Source organism: Monodon monoceros, unplaced genomic scaffold (assembly GCF_005190385.1).
Source record: "Monodon monoceros isolate NGI ecotype Baffin Bay Population unplaced genomic scaffold, NGI_Narwhal_1 Super_Scaffold_10, whole genome shotgun sequence".
NCBI lineage: Eukaryota > Metazoa > Chordata > Mammalia > Artiodactyla > Monodontidae > Monodon > Monodon monoceros.
This window is the reverse complement of record NW_021703766.1, coordinates 14,622,047-14,641,179: the sequence shown is the minus strand read 5'-3', so window position 1 is coordinate 14,641,179 and position 19,133 is coordinate 14,622,047. Positions and strand designations below refer to the sequence as shown.

The following is a 19,133-nucleotide window of genomic DNA, read 5'->3' as shown; positions in this document are numbered from 1 at the left end:
CGCCGCCCGCGTCGCCATCTTTTCCCCCTCCGTCTGTCTGTCTGCTTTTGGCTTTGTCCGTCTGCAGCGCCGCCCCTCGGCTCCCCGCCACCAGCTCGGCCCGGAGCTGCCCTCTGCCAGCCGGGGCCCAGTCCAGGAAAGCCCCGGCCCGGCCGGCCCGAGCTGCGGCCCAGGGCCCATTGTCCGGGGGTCCGTCTGTCCGGAGGCGGGGCCCAGGGACCCGGAGCGCCGCGGAGCGCCGAGGCGCCGGGTAAAAAGACCCCCGACTCTTTCCCTCCGGGACCAGGCTGAGGATGCAGGGGCTCCTCGCCCCCTCCCTTGGTCGCCGGCTGTCGGTCCTTTTGTCAGTCTGTGTCTGGGGAGGGGAACAGGGGCTCGCTCTGGCCTGGGGGGCGGGGGCCGCCTTGGCTCTGACCCTCCCCCTGACCCGGGTTCCCGCGACGAGGCCGGACCGGGCTGGCTCCCCATAGCGGCTGTTCCACTTTCCGTCCCTCTGGAGGTCTCGGGCGCGGGAGGGGCGTCCGCGTCGCCGCCCTCCCCGCGTGGGCCCAGATCGGGCTCAGCCGGGCAGCGCCGGGACGGCCCGGGCGTCTGACAGGCTGGGCTGGAGCTGGGGGAGGGGGAGGATGGGCGTGGGGGCGCCGACCCGGGTGTCAGTCCCGAGTCGCCTTCTCGCAGGGCTTCTAAATTTAGATTTCTGAGAAGACTGTATTGTCTGAGGGTTTGTCTGAGCCGCCTCGGAAGACCTCTGGCTCTTGTCTGATAATTCCCGGGAATCTACCTGTGCTCATGCTTCAGGAAGCCAGAGGGACCGTCTCGGCTGGTTACACACCCGGGAACAGGGTGAACTGTGAGGCGGCTACGTGACCAGCTTTCTTGTCCTCTCCTTTTTGGCAGATACAGATACCGGGGATTCAGGCGAGTTTACTTTGCTCCGTGGGAACTGCACCAGAACTGGAGGTGGGAGTGCACCCTCTTTTCTTAAAGCTTGGATTTCACCCGTGTTTTCTTGCTAAAGTCTGTGGTGTGTCCTGGAAGCTGCAACCTAACACCTGTGGGAGAGCAGGGACAGTGTTAAGGGGAGACGTTGGCCCCGCTCCCAAGTATTCTTAACCTCATTCTAAAGATGGACAAAACTGGGTTTCTCTGGTGGCGCAGTGGTTGAGAGTCCGCCTGCCAATGTAGGGGACACGGGTTCGTACTCCGGTCCGGGAAGATCCCACATGCTGCGGAGCGGCTAGGCACGTGAGCCATGGCCGCTGAGCCTGCGCGTCCGGAGCCTGTGCTCCGCAACGGGAGAGGCCACAACAGTGAGAGGCCCACGTACCGAAAAAAACAAAAGATGGACAAAACTGCCTCCCTTTTTAAATAGAATCCCTTGTAGACCTGAATCTCACCGGTTACCTTTCTTCCCATCCTGTTTTTCTTCCAGATGGTGATGTTCAGGCTATCCATTTACATTTTTGTATCGGTTTCAGATTCAGGCTTGGGAACTGAGGCAGTGTTGAAAGTAAAACTGAGTTAGTGAACTTTACGGCAATGTGTCTATGGATTTTATTAGCTTTTACTGCTATAAAACAATTGTTTAACCTCTGAGATCTTGTTGTGCAGTCAAGAATGTTATCTGCTAGTGCTAGTTTTTTATTGTTAATTAATTACATAATTAATTAACTTACTTAATTTCAAGAGTCCACGACCCCACAGGCTTTCTTTTTTTGAGGGAGGAAGAGTATCTGCTTATGTTTTCCCCTTAATCCCTCAGGTGTGAAGTCCCATTGGGTACCATCTGGTTGGTTCCCCATTTGGCCACTAGGAGGATTGTGAGATGCGGTGGACACTGGTGCTTTAAATATGCCAGATGTTGATTTCTGTTTCTGACTTGTAGCTTTAGTATTGAGCTGTTGCCTCACCAAGATGATCTGAACAGAGCCTGTGTCATATTATTTGGCCTTCATTCAGAAGGATCTTTATTACCTTTATCTCACAGTTTCAATTTCTGATCTTAATAGGAAGAAAATTTAAAGATTAGTTAAGGTTTCATTTTCTTCCTTATACAATAGAGAGCTATAGCTCTGCAAATTTTAGAAAAAAAAATGATAGGCAACCTGCATTTCATTCAACTTTCCACTTTGTGATTCCACAGACTTATAGGAAAAGATCCAAAGTGTAATATTCATTCACTGCTTCAATTTGTAAAATAACTACTTGATTAGAAAGAAATGATCTACACAAACAAAACGTAGAGAACACGTTTCATTAGCATTAGCACTCAACATACTACCTTAAAATTGATTTTTACTGTATACATTTGGAGTTTTTTTTTTTTTTTTAATTAAAGGTCTGAAAAAGAACTGTGTTTGATATGCAGATATGATAGAAGACTGCCTGAAAGCTGCTTCCTTTGCCACTTCCTGTGGAGGCCTGTCTTTGCCATTTGCGGTTTCTTTCTTCTTTTGGTAAGGGGAGGCAGGATCTGATTACAGGTCTGAGGTCCTTTCTGGCTACATAGAGGAGTTAGTTGGCATAACAGGAGGTGAGTCTTCACTAACTGGAGTGCAAAGTGTAGATGGTAGTAAGTAGCCTCTCATAATGCCTCTTAAGGCAATAAACTACAATTTTATATTTGCTTATTAGTGTGAGTACAATTTGAGAAGGCAGGAACTGAAAGAAAAGTTAGAGGGTGACCAGATCCATGTTCTCATCTTTGGTAGGAAAGAGAATATCTCCTTTTAATCTATGTCTGTTTATTCACTCTGTCTTTCAAAGAAAATTCACAGCTTCCACTACTAATCCATTTCGGACTCTCTAACAACACTTAATGCTGGGAAAGCCTTTCTTATAACTAACCAGGAACCTCTAGGCTTAAGTATCTGTTCTCTCCTATTTCAGGGAAGCAGGTGCATGTCTCTGCAGCACTTCTCATTTGGGGACCTTTTCTCTTTGTTCTTCCCACTCTTTGCTACAAGAGGCTGGATTGAGAAGAGGCACTAAAGTTATTAACTTTGACCACCACTCGGGAGCATGTGAGCAGGGTCAGGTTGATGTTCCACATTGAGGTATTGAATTAGTACCCAACAACGTGTATGGCACCTGGCTCTTCTGGTAAAAGCCCATCTTCAACATGAAGTCTGATTTGCTTTAGTGCCCTGTCATCCACAGTGCCTAGCACTGTGCCTGCATCCCTAGGTAGAGGCTCTGTTTCCCATGTTTCATTTACAGATGCCCAGAAGTTTTGAGATATTTCTTGTCTCACAGGGATGTGGTGCCTTCGTCACCTCTAGGAGAGATAACTTCTTGAAAAAAACATCTGAAGGTTCTCATTGGTGCAGATTGCAGGGCTTGACTTCCAGAGGGCATGTGACATATGAGCTGCCACCCTGTTTAGCTTCCTTTGCTTCCTTTTACAATTCATGAGGGTTATCCCTTTGAGCCCATGGTGCTTCTAACGCTGGTTGCCTGAGTTTTTTTGCTTCCTTTTCTACCCTCTGAGCTTGATCATGAACACTTAACAGTATTATGGATTCCAGAGTTGGATTTAGAGTGGAATTCTCTAAATCCTTTGGAATTCTCTCTGAAACTTCTTGGGACCTTAAAGTGTGCTAGAGATTTATTCATTTCTTTCTTTCTTTAAGAAGTTCAATGATTTAGTTCAATGATTTATAACTGGTGAGTTCTATATATACTCAAAAACTATTTTAAAAAGTCTCTCATCTTTTAATTGTGTATAATTTATGAGCAAAATGACATGTGCTAACATTATCCTTTTTTTTGTAGGTCAGCACCTTGCAAGGAGGTAGTAACATCCAGTCGTGAAACTGGGAAAAGCCAGAGCTCTTGGATCAGGGAAACATGTCCCGTCGGAAACAGACAAATCCAAATAAAGTTCACTGTGAGTACTGGGCTTTTTATTCTGGAACCTGAGAACCCTGAGGGTTGGAAAGGAAGTGTAATCTGAATTTAGGTGATCGACTCACACTAATTTGTGAAGAAAAAAGGGTTAAAGGTGTCAAACATGATGGATTTAAAGTGTTTCTATGCTGGAGGAGGTCTTAGAAACCTGTCTTAGGAATAGGCGCTCTTGATTCATCCTTAGTATTCACATTAACAAACATTTATAGGATTCCTACTCTGTGCAAAGCCTTGTGCTAGATGCCAAGGCCGTAAAACAATATAAAGATATATAAGACTATAACGTAGCCACAGATATATAGATAGATAGATAGATAGATGGGCATATAGCAAGATAATATATGCTAAGTGCCAAATAGGGATGCTGCAGACTGTGTGTACTATAGAAATTAAGAGGAGGGAGAGGGACTTCCCTTGCGGTCCAGTGGGTAAGACTGTACTTCCACTGCAGGGGCCACGGATTCGAGCCATGGGTTTGATCCATAGTCGGGGAACTAAAATCCCACATGCCCTGAGGCCAAAAAAAAAAAAGAGGAGGGAGAGAGCTCCATGGACTGAGATAGCCAGGGAATGCTTGATGGAAGAGGCCTTAGACTATGAACTTGAACTGGACCTTGGAAGGTAGAAAGTGGATTCTTTAAAAAAAGAGGAAAGGAAAGGTAAAATCAGGTAGGGGAAAGCAAAGAAACAAAGAGGGAATGCACGTGGTATGCTCAGGGGACAAGGAGACTTTGTATGAAGCAGAAGTTGCATTTGTCCAGAAGCCATAGAACATGACGTTGGAGACGTTTAACTCTGCATTATAGAGGCCCGAAGGCCAGGCCAAGTTCATGCTTCATCCTGACTGTAAGGAGCTACTGAAGGTTTTTAAGCAGGGAGAATGGAGTGACATTCAGAATACAGTGCTTTGGGACTACAAAATAGTGTGTGGGATGGATCACATGAAGAAGAGACTGGTAACAAGAACCAGCTATGCACTATTGCCTTGCATTATTTCTCAGCAGGTTCATATATATGTTTTATTTTAGTAATTGTATTGTAAATTTCTGGAGGGCAGACACTATGTCCCATATATAATTCCTGCTATCCCTCTCTACTTCTAGCACTGCTCATAGTGGGTTTTCAAAAGTGCCTTATTAAATTAACACTAATATATCTATGTAGATTTGAGACAATTAACCAGTTTCCTATGATCTGGGGAGATAAGCATCCTCATTCAAATGTAAAAAAGAGACAAATAGCTCCGTGTTCTTATGGAGGACTGACTACAGCAACATTTGAAGGGAATTCAGCGGTATAACATATGAAAGTTTTTTGTTTTTTTTAAGGAAAAAAACCTACATTTGAGAGGATAGATCAGTCATGGAGTTAATATAAGAGGACTAAAATTTATTAAAAACATACCGTATGCCAGACAGTATGTACCTTATTTTATTTTATTGGGTAATTTCAAAAGTAGGAGAGAAAACAGTAGGTTCAGAGGAATTAAGAGGACTTCAGCATTTTATAGATTAAATGAGATTAGGGTAGCAAACTTTCATATACAATTAATTCTTCAAGTCCTAGAAAAGTTTTATAAGACAGCGCAAGTTGGATACTTCTAGGAGTGTATTCTGGAGTAGGTGGATATGGAAGGCTGCCTAATATAAAGGTGAGTGGTTCAGGAAGGATTTAGAAACTGCTGCTAAAACAGTGAAATTTAGTGGGCCTGAATGTGAGGATTTTCAAGAGAGATAAAATGAAGTATCTCTACCATAGGTAATACAACACAGAGGTTCAGAAGGATTGTCTTCTCCTCTCTGGTTGAAGGTGGATATTGAGAAGAGACACAGATGTGACCCCAAGAAGGCAGGGCAGGAAAGGAACTCTTAGTAGAGTGATGGGTTCACAAATAAGGCAGTCACTGGAGTTGGGCATTTACCTCTAAAAGCCACCTGTCCAAAGAGACTGAAGAAAGTAGCTGGTGGGGATGATAGTATGATCAGGTACAGGGAAGCTAGTAAATGCTTGTGTGGCCAGTGCCTGCGCCCACATAGCATAAGTCAATAGCTGCATCTCCTCCCACCGTAATCAGTCAAAGCCAAGATGAGCTGGTACTGGAGTTGGAAAACAGATGGACCAACAGACCACAGAGAAGGAGGGAATATCATATCCGCAGCTGCAGAAATGCAGTTTCTAGAGTTGAGCTAGTGAAGCTTGTAGTGTTGTGGTGGAGCGGGTGGGACTTTGCAGTGGTGACCATTAAGAGGGCCGTGAACAGAAATGTTCGGTGCAACTAAAAAGCAGACCCGTAGGGAGGGGCTGTTTTCAGTGATGCATTTGGGCAGGGAATTGTGAAGGCATCTCACATGATGGACTAAGAAAGAAGAAAGACACTGAGATTTGCTGGTCTCTGAGGACCTTCTACTTATTTACTATTTGGGAACTGAAGCTGGTCCTACATTTTTTGAAAGGTCATCTTCTCATTGCCCACAATAATGCCAAGTAGAAATAGGTAATTTCAGTCTTCTGACCACGTGCGTCTCCTAACCCCTTGCAGTGAAATAGAACCAATCAAATGTATTGAATTTAATGCTGCTCATCTATTTAAAGTAAACAGAATGAACTCAAGGTCTGGGAGGCAGGAAGGTCTGCAGAAGCTTTGCTTAAATGTCAAAGCCAATGGCATTTGAGCAGAGTAATGGCTGAGCTCCATTAGATCTGCCTTCTGGGAACAAGAGGATTGTGTAGCAGGCAGCTCCTAAAAGAATATATTAAGAAGCCCTCCTAAAAGAATATATTAAGAATCCCATTGCTGTAGCCTGGCAGCATCTGTCAGATCCACTTTAGAAGTCAATGGGCAGGCTGCTCTGGTATATACTTGGCTTTCCTCAGGATTGTCTCTGTATCTAAATTACCGTCGTGATCTCTCCTTTACCCAGAATCGTCCAGGCAGACTCTTGTGTTTTGCCCAGTTCCTTAATAGACTTGATGCAGAGTTTTTGGAATAAAAGTCCACAATTGTTAGTCACAGAGGAACTGCATATGGGTTGAAATCTCTGTAGACCTCTTCCCTCCCTCCTTCCTCATCTCACCCCCTTCTGAATACAAATTTCTGTAACTGTTTATAGAGAGGTTGAAAATACAATCCTTTGCACACTTTCATTTGGTGCTTTTGTACCAAGCAAACCACTAAGTAAAGGAAAACTTCCGTTTCTTAAGAGACTTTTGTTTTCAGATTATATATGAGACTAAAAACTTTCAACTTCAATTAAAGTTTTCAGCTTTTACAGAGAAGTAGGAAAAAGAAGGCTTTAAAGTCCCTTCTCTTCTAAAAAGTGCAGTTTGTTTTGTCTTCATTCATTGTTAGCATCCTTGTGAGGTAAATGGTTCTGTTCCCAATATGTGATAGCACCTCGGATTACGGAGACTGTCAGCTAGAAAAGGAATCCTAAGTGCCTCACTCCCAGTACTAGCTCATTTTATTCTGAATTAGGCATCTGCTCTCTTAGAATATGTCTCAGCTGCTTTACTTAATTTAAGTCAGCCAGACATTGCATTTATTTAACTGCACCAAAGACTCAAGAAAGAATTTTAAAATCTTTGTCTTCCAGTAACTTTCATCTCAGGCTTCTCATCTGTTCTACAGGCTTGTTTGCATGGCTTTGTTCTTATCTGGTCTAAAAACCCTTAGCCAAATCAGACCAACAGTATCTTGATTTCATACCACAAAAAGGAGAGGTAGTACCTTGCTTTTTACTGTTGAACTTAGATGACTTTTTCTCAACTATTAATAGACAAATAAATACCCATGTTAAAGAAGATGGTTGCCCTACATTAATATCTAGAAGACAGGATTTTTTTTTAACCTACTCCAACAGTCTCAAGATAGAAGGAAATAATACTGCTACATTGTAAAAGCAGGCAACTGTATAACACTTCTTAATCACTAGTATCTCTATGGATCACATTATACTTGAGTTAATATGACATACTTTTAGCAATTATCACTACCTTCTTATGAAAGGATAATTCTGGACAGTCAGATTTAGGGATTAGGTGAATAGTGACTACTGGGAGATCATTCACATATCTTTTTCTGTGAGGTCTGCCAGAATCCCTCTTTATGGTTTTTATATATTTTGCTTTATGTTGGTATTTAAATAAGAATAGCCCTAAGGAGTAAAGTTTACCTTAGCCTTTTTCCCAAGTCAGGAATGGAATAAAATACAAGAGCATAGCTTTTCTTTCCAAACTGCCAAAAAAGGAATAGCCCAACTATCCTAGGTGAGAATGCTCCCAGAAGCCCTAGATAGGGCAGCTGTATTGAACAGACTCTTCTCTGTTCTGTGAAGGCTGAAATATTTAGACAGCTTCAATAGGAATAAATTTTTAGCTCAAGTTTGATGGAGACTAGACTGAATTACTAGCTGATCTTGAAAATTACATACCTTTATAGATGTCCTTCTAATACAGTGGTGATTCCCCATTAAGAAAGTGGGGGGGGACTTCCCTGGTGGCACAGTGGTTAAGAATCCACCTGCCAGTGCAGGGGACACGGGTTTGATCCCTGGTCTGGGAAGATCCCACCTGCCGCGGAGCAAACTAAGCCCATGCACCACAACTACTGAAACCCGAGTGCCACAACTACTGAGCCTGTGCTGTAGAACCCGCGAGCCACAGCTACTGAATCCCGTGCGCCTAGAGCCCATGCTCTGCAACAAGAGAAGCCACCACAATGAGAAGCACGCGCACCGCAACGAAGAGTAGCCCCCCCTCGCCACAACTAGAGAAAGCCCGCGCACAGCAGTGAAGACCCAACACGGCCAAAAATAAAATAAATAAATTAAAAAAAAAAAAAAGAAAGGGGGGGAAGTGTAGATTCTTAGTATGTTATAAACCTAGCTGGTTTCTGGATAGGTTTCTTTAGAGATGTCATTGATGAGAATGGTCTGCCCTTGATGATTATATGCTGGTACGTAACTTGTTCCTTAGTGTCATATCTGCCCACAGCCACCAGGTCCAAAAACATGCATTTACCCAGAAGAATTCAGTAACTATTCCAGTTAGCCATGGTCTTGTGGTTACAGAGGAACCAACGTGGAGAAATTAAATATTTTACTCCTGCAAAGAGGGAAGAGGAGGCGCTATAACACAGAATTCATTTTTTGCTCTCCCTAGTGGTAATTTATATCCAGTGTGTCATCCTGAATATTATGAAAGTGGACTTAAAGCAGGTTATTTTTCGTTTACTTGAGGGCTGGGTGGCTAGAAGTACACTTGGACTCTTAGCACCTCTATTCCCACTCATAGTGTCAGTCAGAATAGCCATAATATTACTCTAACCCAGGCATGGTAACTCATCACATGGAATCAGAACCATAAAAATGATGGTTCCTTCCGTCAGTCTTGGCCTTGAGAACATTATTTTGGTATTTGAGTTGTATATATCAGTTTCTGATGGTAGGAAGGTAACACACTAGGATCAGAGCTATTCTTGTCACACAGAGACAAGCGTTTGTTTTCAGTAAAATTGCTCTAATGAACCCCTTAAAATTCTGTTTACAACTCTGCTAGAAAGCAACTGAAAAATATGGTAATTAAGGGTTGGACAGACTGGGGTCTGAATACTTTGTTCCACCATAGACCTTAGTTTTCTCCTAAGTAAAATATGGATAGTAATACCTAACACATAGAGTTTTGCAGAGAATTAAGGTGAGGTAGTAACTATAATGCACTTAACGTAGAGCCTGGAACTAGGAAGTGCCAAATAATCACTATTATTAGCATTTAGCACTTAGCATATAGTAGATGTTCAATGAATATTTGCTGAACAAATACCTAAATGAATCACATGAAGCCTACTTCACATCAGTTCTTTCACTGCCCAAGGACTAGTTGTACAGGTCAACTGACCAGTTCATTCCTCCTGCATCATTGTATCAGCCTCGGAACCTGAGCCTGTTTAATTTCCTCTCTCTCTTCATTAAGAAAGCGCCTGTTCTATTGTCAGACATTTCACTAGGGCTTTTTATTATTCTCTCTTGGTGGCTGGAGAATGGGGACTGTAGTTTCCACTCTGACTGAGATAATGGAAACCTCAAGAAACCCAATTCTCTTTTCTCCTTATGCCTGGCCTCTTGGAAATAAAAGAGCACTTAAATGTTAACTCTTCAATAACCACACAGATCCCAGGCAGAGTTCCTCACAGTAAATGCATAATCAAGGATGGGTCCAGGGCTTTTGGATACTGCATACAAAGAAGAAAAAAGAAAAAAGACCACACTAAACCAAGGAGACTAGATGAAATATTACCTGTTGCAAATTGGTTGGCATGTTTCAGGAAGTTTGTTCCTCAGCAGAAATGAGTTCACATATTATCTGTTTTCCTTTTAGTCCATTATTTTTTATTTGCTCGTGGCTAATTCTAATAGATGTGAGAGAGTAAAGGAAGAACTTCTAGAGTACGTCTTGTAAGGAGAATGGATGAAAGATGGGGTCATAGATACTGTTTCAGTTGGATTATTTGAAGCACTTGTTTATAGTCAGAGGCAGACAGAATCAGGACCATATTGCTAATACATTGAGATTCAGAGATTGTGCCCAGATTTTTTGCCCCATCTTCATTCCATCACTTTGCCACTTGCCTCTGTCTCCCCAGTCCTGATGGAAGGTTATAAATAGAATTGAGATTTTGATGTTAAATTGGTAAAGTAGCAATTGATCACCTTTAAAAGGAGTCAATATTAGGAGGATTTAAGAGAAGCAAATGATGCTTTCTAGAGCATCTGGCTTGTTGCCCAAGAAGAGTAGCTGTGCCCGGAAACCACTGGAGGCAACAAGCTGACTTGGAGATGAATGACCCCACCACAGGGTACCTGCCTGTCTCCTACCTTTGAATGGTCTGACTTTCCAACCAGCTTGCCTGGGGATGTACTGCCCAGCTGGTGGCCTGACTATTTTTCCTTGTGACCACCAGGGGATCAAGTATTTGCTGGGCTAGAAGAGCAAGCCCGCCAGGCGATGATGAAAACTGATTTTCCTGGAGACCTTGGCAGTCAGCGACAAGCTATCCAACAACTAAGAGATCAGGACTCCAGTAGCAGTGAGTTCTGCACCTTCTGGTAATGACTCAGGGCAATGGGAGAAGAATTATCAGAGTGTGTGTGCTCTGGGGATTATGCATGGGGGTTGGGAGGAAGACATGAAGAAGGAGATTTGTGGATCCTCAGTGTTCCCAAAGGTGTTCTAAGGTGTATGGGCATATGTTTGTCCAGAGAGAGAACAGGTTTTTTTAACTCAAGGACTGCAGTACTTGGCATAGTGCCATACACAGATAGATTTGTGATGACTGTGATAGACAGGGGCATAGGAATAATGAGTGCTCAAGCAGCCCCTGGGCTAGGTCAAATGAAAAGAAAAAAATCCCTGTCTCTTAGGATCTGTTTATTCATAATTAATAAAATGTAAGAGTGGTATTAATGAAAGTTTTGCTTGAGGACCCAGTTTTAATGTTTTATAAGAGGACTTGCTTACCAGTGAGATTATGCAGCATGTAAAATGCTAATGTCGAGGTCTTCCCACACCAAGTCCTGAGTAGATCCCTTTAGTTAAGAGATTGAAAAGACAGTGGCTGGTAACTGGTTGAGCCTCATGGATTGTCTGTTCTGTGACTTGCTTGAACAAATACACTTTGAGATGTGTTATTTCCTAGGATGATTTCCACATCTGATCCATCTGATATTGGTTATTATTAGTGTCGATTCATATTGACATTTCTGATTTTTCTCCATGTTCGGGGTTGTAAAAGAAAGAAGAGGCAGAGAGTTCTGTACCTTCCAGAAACTACATTTTCTATTTAAACTAATACTCTAGCAATAAAAATAATAATTTAGCAAGTAATTGCTCAGGTACAGAAAAGTGAACCAAATATTTCTAGAAAATCTGTGGGAGCCACCAGTTTGAGTAATAGGTAGGAATGGCAATATCTATAGAAGTCTGATAGGTTTCCATTCTGGAAAAGTTGCATCATCCCTCTGCATGGCATACTTATTCTTTTTTTAACCTTTCTAGTAGAGAGATATATTTGGATTTTTGATGAATTACAAAAAGTGTTTGATACAGTGTTGTCTTAGACTACAAGTATTCCAAATAAGCTGGTGAGAAAATATAGTATGATTTAATCTGTGCCAACCCTTATTACTGAGATGGATTCACACTAAAGCTTTGGACCAAGGAATAAGGCATACTGTAGATCTTTCCAGGGCCCAAATCCAGTCCACCAACCAAGTGAGTATCTAACAGAGACACATGTATCTACTAGCAGGTGATTTGGTTAGATTTTCTTTTGAAGAAAGGGAATGTAACCAGTTTTGCCCAGTTCTTGGTAGATTTAGAAATTATGTAAGGGATAGTAGAGAGAAGATAAGAAGCACACTGTTAGCTAGGAAAGCTGAGTCTCACTGCTGATGCCGAGAGCCTGGTGAAACTCTATCCTGTATTTCTCTTGCTGACAGTCAGGCCCAGGAGTCCAGGATCTAGGTGGTGTTAGGATGGGACTGGAGTCTGACAGCTTCCCTAGGTTTGGCTTCCTCTTGTGATCTTCAAAGTACTAGCACTTTTTTTTCCTTTCAGAAAGAACTCCCTATGTTATTGTGTTTTTTAAAAATCATTTATTTTCCAATTTTATAAGTAATAGAGGAAAGAAATCAGCACACACAAACCTTGCAGATCCCCTAGCCACAGGCAGACCTCTGCACGGCCACATCTTGCACCCTGAACTAAAACAAATCAATTCTTTCTTTAGCCACGAGAAATTATATTTCATCCTAAAGTAAAGAATGTCCTGTTCCCTCCACTTGATGCATTCAATAATCCATCAGATAATCCAAAGAACCAACAGAAACAATGGACTTATTTAACGTAGAATGCTGAGTTACTAGCAGGGTAAGAACGCTGTGAGTCAAATACCACGACAGAATGCCCAAGGTTGGTTGCTGTGCTAACTTTTCCACTGTACTGAGCTTTTTCCCTATAAAGTGACATTTTTACCTAATTTCCTACTGCCTCCTTTATTGATAAGAGGAAAGAAAAACTTGTTGGTGTTTCTGTAATCATGCCTTGGGGTTTGTTGGGAGAGAACAGATTAGTGGGTCTCAGAATAGAATAGTGTATGTGACACCATGGAGAAATTGTGCAGGGAGGTTATGGAGAAAAGTAAGTAATAAAATCAGTGATAAGCATTGGTAAGTCAGAAGTGGTGTGTTGGAATGAGCATGGTGTGAGGTGCATAGGAGGTGTGATTTGAAAGTGTGAGATATTTGGGAACGCTGTGTAAGAAGTTATCATGTTTATGATAATATACAGGACCTAATAACCATTTTCCAATACAGTTTTGCCTCCGATTTTCTCCTTAGTGTGTATATGGCAATATAAACAATTATAGCTGGCTTCCACTTAATGTGATTTGTACCCAAATAAGCACTGATACAAACTATATTACGGAAGATCTGAGAATGTTTTCCATTTTAGCTGCAAACTTTAGGGTGGAAAGCAACGTAAGATGTATTCATGCAAAAATCAGAACAAGTGACCAGTTTGTGTGTTCCAGGTGACAGTGAGGGTGATGAAGAGGAGACCACACAAGATGAAGTCTCTTCCCATACATCAGAGGAAGACGGAGGGGTGGTCAAAGTGGAAAAAGAGTTAGAAAATGCAGAACAGCCTGTTGGTGGGAACAGTGTGGTAGAGCATGAGGCAAGTGACAAATGGCTCCTGAGTCCGGGAACCTCCTTACCCTTCTACTCTGCCCAAGATGCCTCTCTTCCACATGTAACACTCTTGCCTCTGAGGGTCTCCTGGGCTTCATATGAAGCCTGTCTTCCTTCCCAACATGAGTTACCCAAACCTCAGACACACAGTTCTCTTCACACCCAGCTTTCCTTTTCCACCCACATATCACTTCACTCCCACACAGCTCTTCTTCCTAAAGCTCCCCACTTCTTCCCAGCAGAACATCCGTCTTTGCAGAACTATTAGTTGACTTCCTCAGGTGTACTCTTGAATATGCTTGCAAATTTCAGTCAAAGTCTTAACTGAGGTGCCATCTTTTCACTAAACTGTTTCCTAAGGATTCCTGCAAGAGGCATGGCAGTAGGGAAAGCTGATCTTCTCTCTACAGAGTTTACCTTAGGGGAAAAAAAAAAAAGATAAGCTCTCTCTGGAGTAATACTATGTCTTCATGGCAGGAAGCCTTGGAGAAAATGAAGATGGGAGCAAATTTAGTTCCCTTTCCCCTATCACTTTTTCCTTCGACCCACAATGGGAACCTAATAATAACATATGATAAGAGGTCGTGTTCCTTTTAACAGGATACCCTTTTAAAAGAAGTAGGGGCAGGGAAGAGACTGGTAAACTGTGTTCAAAGGGGCACGGAAGAGACTGGTAAACTGTGTTCATGAATTGCCTACTTGTTAAATTGCAGGTCACGGAGAATTTGAATTCCGACCCCTTACTTGGACTCTGCCAGTGTCCCCTCTGCCAGCTGGACTGTGGGAGTCGGGGGCAGCTGATTGCGCATGTGTACCAGGTATGGCGTGCGGAGCCGCATGCTCCAGAACACGGGTGCCAGCAACTTGTGTAGCCTTTGCCTCCAACCCCGGAAAGAACCTTGGGTTGTTGCTTCCACCAAGACTCCACTCCAATCCTCAGAAAATTGTAGAGAATAAGTGGGATATGTTGAGTGAATATGTTCTGGGTTCCCAGGCAGACACACTGTGAAAATTAAGTATCATTTTTTTTCTAAATTACTTAAGACATATTTAAAATAGTGAAATAGAAACTGGGCTTTGTTTTAAAGAAGAAAAAATGAGTTAACATAGGTGTTTCTGAAGTATTGGAGAAAGACAGTGTAAACCAGGGGATCAGAACTAGACAAACTTTTGTTTCCTTTTTTTTTCCTGATCCAGTCGCAGAACATGTGCCTTATGCTCTGTATTGAACAGGCATCAGCACACATGGCAGCCTGAGTTTTACCATAAAAATAATTGGTTCATGAGGAGAAGCATTTCTTCAGGAGACTGATTTTAAAAGACTGAAGAAAAGGCAGTGCATTTAAATACCTTTTGGATATCAGTCTTTCCATCCAGCTTCTAGACTTGACCTTCAGTGCTCCTTTAAAATGCACTTGTGGGCTTCCCTGGTGGCGCAGTGGTTAAGAGTCCGCCTGCCGATGCAGGGGATGCGGGTTCGTGCCCCGGTCCGGGAAGATCCCACATGCCGCGGAGCGGCTGGGCCCGTGAGCCATGGACGCTGAGCCTGCGTGTCCGGAGCCTGTGCTCCGCAATGAGAGAGGCCACAACAGTGAGACGCCCATGTACCGCACAAAAAAAAAAAAAAAAAAAAATGCACTTGTACCTACACAGCATGTGGCAAGCAGGCCGTGAGAAATTATCCTGAGCAAGAATTCTTCTCAGGCTATGGAGTCCCATTGTCCCCCAAGCCAGCCACGTGTCCCAGTACGTAGTCAGAACTCAAACTAATGAAATCTGAGTGATGGTCTGGATGGCCTTGCCCTTCTGAAGGCCCTTTAACACAAGAGACTCTTACTTTTCCAGGTGCTAGATAGGGAGAATAGTTGCAAGTCCTTGTTCTAACACTAAGGAAAGGGGACATTTCCCAGAAAGTAGTTCCTAAGTGGGTACAGATTGTCCTGGAGCTGGTGTGAGTTGACAGATTAAGGCTCTCTTTTACAGCACACTGCAGCAGTGGTGAGCGCCAAGAGCTACATGTGTCCTGTCTGTGGCCGGGCCCTTAGCTCCCCCGGGTCATTGGGTCGCCACCTCTTAATCCACTCGGAGGACCAGCGGTCTAACTGTGCTGTGTGTGGAGCCCGTTTTACTAGCCATGCCACGTTTAACAGGTTAGCTGGGCAACTGACCCTCTGTGCTGGGAACAAATTACCGGGTGTGGGTTCTGCTTTCCCAAGTCGAAGTGAAGGTTAGAGATGGGCAATGCAAAGGGAACTGACTCTTGACTCTTTGTAAATACAAGTAATGAGGCTAGTAAATATGTCCATTCCATTAGACATCCTCAAAGGGAAATGAATTCTTATTTCTTTCCTCGATCAGAATATCTTCAACTAGAAAGAGATGTGGGGAAGACCAAGACCATTCATGAGAAAGAAGTTACAGGGTGCTGAGAGGACCCTAATGTGAGGACAGAGTCTCCACTGTGTCCCAGGAAGACTGGAACTGTGTAAATTGTGTCTGAGTCCCATTTGCTAGTGTACAACGCAGGGTCGGCTGGGAGGAGGTGGAGCCAGTGGACTGGACCTCCCCTGAAGGCAGCCTCCGCCTCAGGGAGGACTGCCCTGCACAGTTCCTACAAACACCATCAGTCCGGCTTGAATGGAACTGCACATTGTAAGGGCTCATCTGATTTCTGGTGGCTTGCTATTGTGGTTGGCTCAGCCCCTAACTCCAGGTGGGCTTTAAGACTTGGTAGACAACCTAGCCCAAAGAAGGGCAAGGGTGGAAAGGTAGAGGAGGTCTCCCAAGCACTCATACTGACCCCTAGTGGTGAACTTGGAGCAACTGGCCTGGTAGGACAGAGTAAGTCAGGGCTGGATACCTGAGCCTTGTTAGACCGTGGCATTAACCATTTAAACTTTTTGCTTTCCAGTGAGAAACTTCCTGAAGTCCTTAATATGGAATCCCTACCACCAGCCCACAGTGAGGGCCCCTCCAGTGCTGAGGGGAAGGACATTGCCTTTAGTCCTCCAGTGTACCCTGCTGGAATTCTGCTTGTGTGCAACAACTGTGCTGCCTACCGGAAACTGCTAGAAGCCCAGACCCCCAGTGTACGCAAGTGGGCCCTGCGTCGACAGAACGAGCCTTTGGAAGTCCGGCTGCAGCGGCTGGAACGAGAGCGCACAGCCAAGAAGAGCCGGCGGGACAATGAGACCCCCGAGGAGCGGGAGGTAAGGCGCATGAGGGACCGAGAAGCCAAGCGCCTGCAGCGCATGCAGGAGACAGACGAGCAGCGGGCACGCCGGCTGCAGCGAGATCGGGAGGCCATGAGGCTGAAGCGGGCCAATGAAACCCCGGAGAAGCGGCAGGCCCGGCTCATCCGGGAGCGGGAGGCCAAGCGGCTCAAGAGGAGGCTGGAGAAAATGGACATGATGTTGCGAGCTCAGTTTGGCCAGGACCCTTCTGCCATGGCAGCCTTAGCAGCCGAAATGAACTTCTTCCAGCTACCTGTGAGTGGGGTGGAGTTGGACAGCCAGCTCCTGGGCAAGATGGCCTTTGAAGAGCAGAACAGCAGCTCTCTGCACTGAACCACACCCTCCTGCCTGCCTTCCCACTCAGCCGTCCCCAGGGTCCTGTCCTTGCTGCTGGAGGCAGGCCCGAGTTTATTGCAGGTGGACCTGTGTACCCCTTGCATATGGGAGCAGGATGATGGGGTCAGGAGGGACCCAGCTCAAGGCAGCTCTGGATGAGGGAGCAGGCACTCCAGACACCTTGACTCCCCAGCCCACTGCTGCAGGGCATGAGCATAGGACTCTGGGGCCCTAGTGTGGCCCACACCCACCCCACGGAGTTGTGAGGGCTAATAAATTAATTTTATCTTTACTGGCCCTTTCCTGCTTTTCTCTCGATTTCATTCTAGCAAATCTAGGAGAGACGTGGATGGAAGTTTTCAGGCAGGGACGTCTAGCCATTGTCTTTTTCTGAGGGAGGGTGCTCCTCACCAAAGGCTCTCCCAGCAGAGATCCCTTATTTGGCCCTTCACAAGGTAATGACACTAAGGAAGAACCGATGCTGACTTTGTGAGGGTGCATGCCCACAACACTAATGAAGATCACCTGTGGTCCCAAGAGCTATTTCAACCCAGCTTCCTTTTCCAAACTCAGAAGTAGACGCCTTTCCTCATAACTGGCATTTCTAAAGAGGATGACGTATTTAGACCAGGTACCAGCTACTTTTCCCAGTCTGCCAAACTTTTAAAAATTCTACCCTAGACAGCACTCAGTTGCATTCAGGAATACATTCATAGAAATAGCTGCAATATTAAGGTTCATAGTGCCGAGGAACTCATGTTTGAGAGAAGAGGTAAAAACCCATCTTTTTATTTATTCCTCAGAGCCAAGGTAGGATAATAAAACCCACTGAGGAAAATCCAGAATTAAGGTGCCATGAGAGCTCAGGTCAGTAGCGGTCAAGGCCAGAGCAAAATGACGACTCTGGCAGTATGTATGGCTGCCAAACCATGGAGGAGACGAGCTGAGGTCATTTCTAAAAAGGTTCTGTGATGGTACACAACAAGCACAGAACTTTCCTTAGCCTGCACCAAAGGTTGTATCCAGTTTAGATAATTACAGATCTTGAAGTCCAGAAGGAAGTGCCCTAGTTAAGTTGTAGCCAGAAAAATAACTATGCCAGGAATGTGGACCTCTTCCAATATCGTAACAAGGAAACTTGGACTCCTCTCTGACCTCCACAGGTTCAAGGCTATTTAAGAGTGTTAACTGACCCCCCACCAAACCAGGGTTAATTCCCACCAGGCAGGCCGAAATATTTGTCTTTAAAAATACAAAAATATTAATAAGCTTATTACAAAATACTGGACATTTAAAAGAAAATATTTAATTGAGCCAAATGGCTTTTTCTCACAGAGCCCACGTGGAAGTCCTACTTGGGATGTTTCAAAATGGTTGAGCACTCATTATGTGTCAAAGATTGTTCTGAGCACTTTTGTGGATTATCTCATTTAATTTTTACAACGAACTGTGAGTTAACGCAAACTCAGGAATTAGGTGCCTGGATTTAACATTCTGTACTGCTAATTAATAGCTGTGTAACTTTGTGTAAGTTACTTAAACCTCTTGGTTTCCCCACCCACAAAGTGAAAATAATAGTACTAGCAACAAATTGTTATTAATATATAATGCACCTAGGCTATTTTGTGGCATGTAGCAAGTGCTCAATAAATGTATGAGTAACTGTCATGTATCTGAGTGCTTCACCTCTTACTAGTGGCAAGCTAAGTTCTGGAGCTGACTTATTCCAGAAATTTCTGGCAGTATTCCTGAGAAAAGAATTGGAGAAAAGGCCAGCAGTGAGGGCATCTACAGGTCCTTGTGACTGATTGTGCTAGAACAGTATCTGAGTCTACAGGTAGATTTCTGGGTCCCTGAAACACACACAACAGAACACACAGACCATGCTTCAGGACTAGCTCGTGCA

The 19,133-nt window shown here is 44.0% G+C and overlaps 1 protein-coding gene across 8 annotated transcripts; it reads left to right on the top strand.

Annotated features, from left to right (window-relative positions):
* On the top strand, window positions 1–18,895 carry ZNF821 (zinc finger protein 821). Of its 8 annotated transcripts, XM_029210546.1 has the most exons (9): window positions 1–250; window positions 898–960; window positions 2,339–2,456; window positions 3,775–3,889; window positions 10,868–10,993; window positions 13,499–13,644; window positions 14,372–14,476; window positions 15,642–15,808; window positions 16,570–18,895. In XM_029210546.1, exons 4-9 carry the CDS (start codon window positions 3,850–3,852, stop codon window positions 17,222–17,224), a joined length of 1,239 nt encoding a protein of 412 aa, XP_029066379.1. In that variant the 5' UTR covers window positions 1–250; window positions 898–960; window positions 2,339–2,456; window positions 3,775–3,849; the 3' UTR covers window positions 17,225–18,895. The 8 variants fall into 8 exon arrangements, with proteins under 8 accessions (XP_029066379.1, XP_029066384.1, XP_029066401.1 ...); XM_029210551.1 differs by lacking the exon at window positions 2,339–2,456; XM_029210568.1 differs by lacking the exon at window positions 10,868–10,993.
* The last annotated feature ends 238 nt before the right edge of the window (window positions 18,896–19,133 follow it).

What these genes read in the sequence shown, in the direction of transcription:
- ZNF821 (XM_029210551.1), top strand. Translation starts at nt 3,850, where the DNA reads ATGTCCCGTCGGAAACAGACAAATCCAAATAAAGTTCACT. An exon ending in TGATTGCGCATGTGTACCAG is followed by an intron (nt 14,477 to 15,641) that starts GTATGGCGTGCG and finishes TCTCTTTTACAG; the next exon opens with CACACTGCAGCAGTGGTGAG. An exon ending in AGCCATGCCACGTTTAACAG is followed by an intron (nt 15,809 to 16,569) that starts GTTAGCTGGGCA and finishes TTTGCTTTCCAG; the next exon opens with TGAGAAACTTCCTGAAGTCC.